The sequence below is a fragment of the Eupeodes corollae genome, chromosome 3 (assembly GCF_945859685.1).
Source record: "Eupeodes corollae chromosome 3, idEupCoro1.1, whole genome shotgun sequence".
Lineage (NCBI taxonomy): Eukaryota > Metazoa > Arthropoda > Insecta > Diptera > Syrphidae > Eupeodes > Eupeodes corollae.
Window position 1 is genome coordinate 59935095 of NC_079149.1, and position 8469 is coordinate 59943563.

The 8469-nt window shown below is 30.3% G+C and overlaps 1 protein-coding gene across 1 annotated transcript; it reads left to right on the plus strand.

Annotated features, from left to right (window-relative positions):
- Positions 1-1056: 1056 nt before the first annotated feature.
- LOC129951539 (ribonucleoside-diphosphate reductase subunit M2) lies at positions 1057-4543 on the plus strand. The gene is made up of 6 exons (XM_056063746.1): positions 1057-1380; positions 1438-1705; positions 1768-2037; positions 3148-3428; positions 3496-3943; positions 4018-4543. Exons 2-6 carry the CDS (start codon positions 1646-1648, stop codon positions 4168-4170), a joined length of 1212 nt encoding a protein of 403 aa, XP_055919721.1. The 5' UTR covers positions 1057-1380; positions 1438-1645; the 3' UTR covers positions 4171-4543.
- Positions 4544-8469: the final 3926 nt, after the last annotated feature.

Genomic DNA, 8469 nt, shown 5'->3' on the forward strand with positions numbered 1-8469 from the left:
GGGGACCTGCAGTTTGAGAAAGCACTTTTCGTGACGAGAATTACTCTTACCCAAAAGTGTGAAAGACGACATAAGTTACTCTTTTTTTAAAATAAATAAAATTAATTACGTGTCTCAACAGTCCATATATATTCACGGTCTAGTGGCTCTTAACTATTCCTGTCTGCGAGTCAAGTCAGGAATTGAGGGGACCTGCAGTTTGAGAAAGCACTTTTCGTGACGAAAATTACTCTAGGAGGTTTGTAATTCCTCGCAAGAGGCAGTAACCGTAAACAAATCTTGTTCTTAAGTTGCACAAGAACGGATTGAATCAATTATGTCTGGCGTGGCAGTCCTACTCACTAACCATTTCGCTCCGTGTACTACTCTCTTTTACTTCCTACAAAATACTTAATTTTTTTTACAGCACAGTCTGGCCGCAAGCCTTCAAGAAAGTTGAATATATAGTGTAATTTTTTTAATAACAATAAATGGAAAAATATTTTCGGAAAACCAAAAACTATTGCTTTAAAAATAAGAGTAGGTCATATTACAGTACAAATTGTTTTATAATTTTATGGTTTGGTAAGTTACCCAATAAATGTAAGAAAAAAATTGCAACTAATGCTATGAACCTCACTATAATAAGAAAATACTCACAAAAAAAATTTGAATGAAATTCTTCAAAAAAAGTGTAACAAACAAATTTAACAATAAAGATATAATGTATGGCTTCTGTTGTTCAACATTGTCACAACACTTATGCAGACAAAGATGCTATAAAGATTTATTGTAGACGGAATATCTTCTGCATTTTGGTCCTATATCTCTATCTCACAAACAATAATTTTATTTATTACATCTCTTTTATTGCAGAAATCAAACGCAGATCCATATAAATGAACCATTTAAGATGAACAATAATGAAATAAAAATTCGAAGTAAAATAGAAACAGAAATTTTATGGAAAATCACATCTGAAAAGGAAAGTCAATTAAAGAAGTCAGCTTCCTTGGTTGAATGGTCCAGTTTCTTGAACATGTACAACTGAATGCATCCATTCAATATGTCAAACAAAGAAAGTAATAAAGAAAAGTAAATTTTTTCCCTTTGACTTGAATTGAAATGAAAAAGTTGTGCAATTTACGACATTAATACACAAAATTAAAAACTTGGCATCTAATTAAAAACATCTAGCATCGCTTTTAAAATAATTTACTTCTCCACCTTGTATTGATATAAACAAAATTATGTTTGGGTATTTAGTAATTATGCATTGAAAATCGTGAAATTGTGAAATTAAAACAAAAAGAATGCAAACATGCATCTCTAGGTGTCTCTTTCCGTTCACTTTAAACGAAATCTAATTTGTGAGATGGCAAATTGAGAGATTACAGTGGCGTATGTAAAATTTATCCCGCCCAAATGTAATGTATTTAAAAATTCTCATGTCTCCAGCACAGCAGTAGCGGCAAATGCAAAACTTAGATCATTTTGAAATTGACTGTCGATCGGCTCGTATGGTCGTGTTTAGAAAAACTTGAACCAAGAGTATTATATATATATATATTATTCTAATACTGAGAATTCCAATTTACTGGAAAATATTAAGTGCATTTTATTTTTAAACTAAAGACAAACATCTAAAACAAAACCTCATAAAATAATGGCTTTCATTGCTGGTAAAGAAAATATCTCTGAAAATATGGAACGCTTTTCATTGAAGGTAACAGAAGGTTATTTCTTAACTGTTCAAATCGTCTAATTTTGTTTTAATTTTTCCTAAAGAGTCCTAGGAAAATCTTGACAGACAACGTATCCAACGTTCGCAATGGACAAATTCCTATGTTTAACGCCGACTCTCAAATGAAAATGCAACAGCAAGTGCTGCCGTCATCAGAAGCAGCAGCAACAGCAGCACCTTCAGAGGTCACCAGTTTGGCTAACAAGGAAGCTGCTCCTTTTGATCCTCAACTGGAACCATTGTTAAGAGAGAATCCTCGTCGTTTTGTCATCTTTCCAATTCAATATCAGGACATCTGGGAAATGTACAAGAAGGTGAGTGGTGTTTTTCTTCATTGATAGAAAAAAGTTCTTCCCGCCAATATTATCTGTGAATCATAATTGCGCGCCTAAATTACGCGGTAAAATTCACTTGAACTTTCTTGTATTTATTTTCTTGTGCCAAATACTTTTTATCGCAAAGTATTGTATTTCTTTTTCATAATCGAGAATTTCTTGCATGAACATGTTTTCGAATTTTTGGCGGGATGTGTAATTTTATTTGTTGCTTATTTATTATTGTAAGGGGTTACATAGAAATATATAAAGAAATGAGTTCATGCATTTCCGTTTCTATTGTGCTACGTTGGCAAGAATTAGAAAGGTTTATGGAATTTTTGTCTAAACTTCAAGTGCAATGATATATTAAAAAACAGGTTTTTAAGAAGATGAAGAATAGATACAGGTTAAACCGAAACAAGTCCTGGATGTAAAATAAATAAACAAAGGGATGAATAAAAAGGACTTTGTTTTTGAATGGTGAAATTCGTTGTTTATGTTTATGGCTTGGGGACGCGAACATGACGCTTCGGGATTACGAAACTATTTCACAACAACTTTTCCTTATTTACATGAAATAACGGTTTTAATTTTATGATCGTTTATATAATATATTTTATTGCTTTTTGGCATTGTTTTAAAATTAACGATCGATGTAAGATAAGAACGAATCATCGAACCAACAAAATAATGATTTCTTTTCGTAATTAACTTCAACTTTCATTTCAAATACTTCTAAATGTATTTGAATTATAATGCACCTATTAATTACATGTAGTTGAAAGTTTTTTCAAGTTCTTGATTGAAAGCGCTTTAAAATGACTAATAAATAAATATTTTTGTTTAATGATTACTGGAAAAAATAATCATTACTTTTCTAATCGTCACTTGCATTCAATTTACTTTTATGTAATTGACGCTTTTAATCACATGTAATTAGTGATTGAAATGTTAGAACTACATTTTAAAGTCATTAAAGAAGTGTATGGGGATTTCTTAAATCTTAAAAATATAAATAAATAGGAACGGTTGAGAGTTACAAAAAACTTTAGTGTCTTTTTCGACGCAAAGAATAAAATTAAATATTAAAATTACTTATTTCACCAGGCCGAGGCATCATTCTGGACAGTTGAGGAAGTAGACCTTTCAAAGGACACAACTGACTGGGAAAACTTGACATCAGGAGAGCGTCACTTTATTTCGCATGTACTTGCTTTCTTTGCTGCATCCGATGGCATTGTAAATGAAAATCTAGTAGAACGTTTTAGTCAGGAAGTTCAAGTGACTGAGGCTAGATGCTTCTATGGCTTCCAAATCGCCATGGAAAATGTGCATTCTGAAATGTACAGTATTCTGATTGATACCTACATCAGGGATCCCAAAGAGAGGTTCGTTGATCAACAATAATATTTTTTTATTTCTAAAATAACATCTTTTGCAATTCTTTAATTTTAGAGACTATCTGTTTAATGCCATTGAAACATTGCCATGTGTTAAGAAGAAGGCCGATTGGGCAATGGCATGGATCTCAAGCAAATCAGCTAACTTCGGTGAGCGTATTATTGCCTTTGCTGCCGTTGAGGGAATATTCTTCAGTGGTAGTTTTGCGTCGATCTTCTGGTTGAAGAAGCGTGGCCTTATGCCAGGCTTGACATTCTCCAATGAATTGATTTCTCGTGACGAAGGTCTTCATTGTGACTTTGCTTGTTTGATGTTCCGCCATTTGGTGCAGAAGCCAAGCAAGGAGCGCGTTATTGAAATCATCTCCGAAGCAGTAAAAATTGAACAGGAATTCCTTACTGATGCATTGCCCGTTAATCTCATTGGAATGAATTGTGAACTTATGTCGCAGTACATTGAATTTGTTGCCGATCGTCTACTTCGTGAATTGGAAGTTGGAAACGTAAGTGGAACACAAAAATGGATGATTTTTTAAGGTGTACAAATAATATTTCTTACTTTTTTTGTATTCCTTAGGTTTACAACACACCTAATCCCTTCAGCTTCATGGAATTGATTTCCCTTGAAGGCAAGACAAACTTCTTTGAGAAGAAAGTGGGTGAATACCAAAAATGGGGGGTGACAGCGAATCCATTGAACAATGTGTTTACTTTGGATGCAGACTTTTAATCCCAAATCTTTTATACCTGATTTTAGATATTTAATCCTAAGTTTTAAGTTCTCTCTTCTCACATTCGTCATTTTGGGTTTTTCGAATTGGTATGTTCACATTGTCGAGTTTTTTTTTCTTCCTTAAACAAATAGTTTTTAAACATTTTATAATAATTAATATCAATTTATTTAATATTTGATTTATTACTGTTTGTTTTATGAAAAAAAATCTTGAATTACCTATTTTATTTTTCATTGTAAAATTTCTTTCATCACACGTCATTTGACACGAATCTATTCATCCTAAACATAGTAAATAAAATGTGTACTAACACACACATGTTGTAAATATAAATAAATAAATATAAATAATTACAAAATAAAAACTAAAGATTAATGTTTGTTTAATTGGTTACCAAAGTGGAAACTGAATATTTCTATTCAGTCCAATGCAGTTTTTACTTGGATTAATTACATGAGACACGTTTTACGATTAATAAATTTAAATGCTATATAGCTCTATTACATATAGCTTTCAACTATAAGCAAGATACTTGATAGATAGATATCAACAAATTGAATGAATAAATTGGTGTTTTGCCTATAGTCTATAAACCTTGGTGACCGACTGTGAATTTTATTACATTTTATTATTATTGTAAATCTTTTGGTAGGCATGGTATTACGGATATCAACACCAAAATTCGTTGTTTCGGGATTTTTAAAAGGAAACAAATTAGAAAAAGGATAAGGACTTCAAGAGAATTGTTTTTTTTTTTTTTTTCTAAGAGAGTTAATACCCCTATATTGGCTTGTCGATTGAATAAACATGAGTGTGAGAAATTTGTATTACCATTGGCGAATTGGGAACTTTGCGAAGATTGATCTCACTCTTTTGTCGCTATCAAATGTTCTTTGATTTGAACGTCATTCGTGTTATTATTTGTTGTGTAAAAGAAATGTCGGGAAAAATAAAAATATGGAATTTCATAAGTTTCATTTCATTTCCTTTATAAAATAACATGAATCAATGCATTTTTATTCAGCTGCAAGAGAACTATTAAAAATCAGTACGAAATGTTAGTCGAACTGATAGAATCGAACCCGAATGTTGCGAGAGGTGTTGAAGAGTTTGGTTCTTCAAAAAACAAAAGCAATATTGGGACCAATTTGCTACAACCCTTTACTCAATTGGGCCACCTACTCGCGATGGAAAAGAAAAATTATTGAACGACATAATAAAATATTTATACTACCAATGAACATTAAACGTTCTTCTCTTTGGTACCACGTTTTAAGAACTGACTTAAGATTACTGGAGTTCCATACAAAGGAATCATGGATTGATCCAGGATATCTTGAGTCAACATAACGAATACACATTTTATGGTCACGCCTTAAAAACTTGTACTAAAAACCAAAAGCAACTCTCGGGGAAAAAAACTTACTATCATTGTATTTAAACTGTAATATCCTTTCCTGCTATGATATTGATGACGCAACTCAATCGGAGCAACGATTCCTATATGGGTTCCGTCAACACATGCTATTACTCCTGGTAACCTGGCCCTTAAAAAAAAAGTAGTTTCGTGCGTTTTGAGACTGATCCAGGTTAGACATAATTTGTCTTCAATTGCACACACAACTTCTTTTAATACTAAGGAAACCGAGGATTGTGACAGGCCTAAGTTAAAATCTTTTCCTACGCTCCTCTAATAATGCCATTAGCAAAAAATCTAAGGGGAGACGCTAATTTTAGTATAGCAGGGATTAAGGAGGCGCTTGCATTTTTAATTGGTCTTCAAACTTGTTTAATACAAATACAAACGCTTCCTTAGTCGAAAATATAATCTGAAACTTAAGGAATTAATTCAAATGAAAAAAACTTCCAGTAAGTACTAATATTTGTTCTAGTTACAGATGATTAGGCAGTTTCAAGAAATAAGAGTTGTGTCGAATATTCTTTCGCAGTCGAAGCATTCTTACATTTTTTTCTGTAATTTTCGTTTTCCCCAAACAAAAAATCTATGTTGCTTATCATTTTGGTTTATTTTGCCTTTTTTTTAGGAAATATGAAAATTATCAATTAAGGAACACAACAGTTTTTTTTTGAAATTTCATGAGTTGGCGTTTATTTATGCCTGTTTATTTTTTGTATGGTAGCACTGAACTGGAATTGTAAAGTTCGAATTACTCCGGGTATTAGAGATTTTTACATGTCCAAAATTAATTAACTTTCAATATTCCCAGGAAAAAGAACGAAGGACAGAAATAAACTTTGAAGAATGTGGGGATGTATTCGGACCAGAAGATGGAACGCATTTTAAAATGATTGCAACGTAAAAGGATCTGCAATATGTTTATTATAATAGAAACTTTTTAAATAAATAAATTGCAATTACCGCTATTACATTTTCTTTCCTTCAAGATTTGTGATCACTTAATGAACATCAAGTATGTAAATGCAAAATATTCGGGAGAGTCACATGAGAGTCACCATTTGGAATATGTCCCAAATAAAAATCATGTTGAAAAGTGATTATCGGAAGGGCTTTCTTTGGAAGACTTGGTATGGTGATGGGGGATATACAATGATCCCCGACCACCATACCTAACAAATTTTGATTGATTTAAACATTTTATTTCTTAAAATCCAAATAAGTATAACAAGAAACAAAAGAAATAAGTGACACAAATATTTTTATAAAAAATTGAGTTATTGCCACAATAACTTAAAATTTAATATTAAAAAAAATAAAGATAAAATATTCAAAATAAAAACCTGAACAGATAAAAACTTAATAAATAAAAACTTCTATCATAAAATATTTTAGAATCGCTACATCTTAAATTAAATTTTTGAATTTCTCAACCAAAAATTTAATTTAAGATGTAGCGATTCTAAAAATGTATTAATACAAAATTTAATAAACCAATAAATGTATATAATTTATTTATTTATAAATATACATGTATATATGTTTTTGTTGTATTATTATTTTTTTTTTGTTTAAAATATTCATTATTTATTTATTTATTTTCTTAGATGTTAATTAATTAATTTATTTATATTGTCTATATATTTATTATTTATTCCCTGTTACAATCATTATTTAAAAACGCAAATATTATGCCCCATAGCCTGGCAATTCCTTTAGATCTTAAGTTTTATTTTTATTTAGTCATTTTTTTCCTTTTATATAAAACCCTGCATAAAACATATTAAATGAAGGTTTTAATCATAGTTTTCCTTCAAATGTAATTTCCAATTCAAAATATCTTTAAAATATTATAAAATTTTTCAGTTGTAAGATATAAATTAAATATCAAATCTCTGAGCAAGCTGCGTATTATAAAAACAAAAACAATAATTTGTAAAAAGCATTTATCTATGAGAATAAAATATCTATCTATCTATCTATCTATCATAAAATATTTACATTAAATTAATGTCTAAATAAGTAATTTCTTTTTTAAATAAGAAAATAAAAAACTCATAATATTTTGGTTCGCTAGTCCAACTTTAAGAAGTTGGCTTTTTAGATTCAGTTTTTTTTTCTGTCGTGTTCTTTATTTTTCACTTTGTGGAGATTATTTAGTAATAACGATATTCATCAAAAAAGGGGTTTGTTTGTTAAAAACATCTTAGGTATTTGTAATAACCTCAAAAATTTAAGTAATACTTAAAATTATTTTAATAAGATCTTTTTTGAGAAATACTCAGATTTTTAAGAAGAAACCTACAATCAGTTCCCATTTACGAGAAAGCAGACCAAAAAGGCCAAAAAATTCTTCATATTAAATTCTATTTTAATTTTCTAGAAAACAAGATCAAAAGTTCCAAATTCTTTCTGGCATTTATAGAAATGGTATCAAGAAGAGAATGTATATTTTTTTTGAAAAAAGCTACTTCTCAACACAATTTCTAACAAATTCAAATGAAATGTTTCTAAAACCGCTTTAAACTATTTTATGTTAACTCTTAAATAGTACATGTTAAGAAAACTGTTGGAATCTTGGAATGCCTTCATATGTACATATGTAGGGAGGCATTAAAATTAAATGGTTAGAACATGTCCTACTGGACAATAGAATTCTTAAAAAGTCTAATAACTAAAATTCTCACTCCAGCCCTTGAAATATGAAAATGTAAGGTTAAGATACACATGTTTTTAAATTTTAATCGGTTGTCGAAAACTTGTCTTTATGTTAAGTGCATGACACGCTGATTAATAGTCAGGATCCTACCTTGGCCTAAACCAGCTAAAATGTGTACTGTTTTTTTTTTCACGGACACTGCCTCTGGCGAGGAATTAA

Bases quoted from the DNA above. Each gene is read 5' to 3' on its own strand.
- LOC129951539 (XM_056063746.1), top strand. From the start codon at position 1,646: ATGGCTTTCATTGCTGGTAAAGAAAATATCTCTGAAAATATGGAACGC. The intron at 1,706-1,767 runs GTAACAGAAGGT...TTTTTCCTAAAG, and splicing joins TGGAACGCTTTTCATTGAAG to AGTCCTAGGAAAATCTTGAC. The intron at 3,429-3,495 runs GTTCGTTGATCA...CTTTAATTTTAG, and splicing joins ATCAGGGATCCCAAAGAGAG to AGACTATCTGTTTAATGCCA.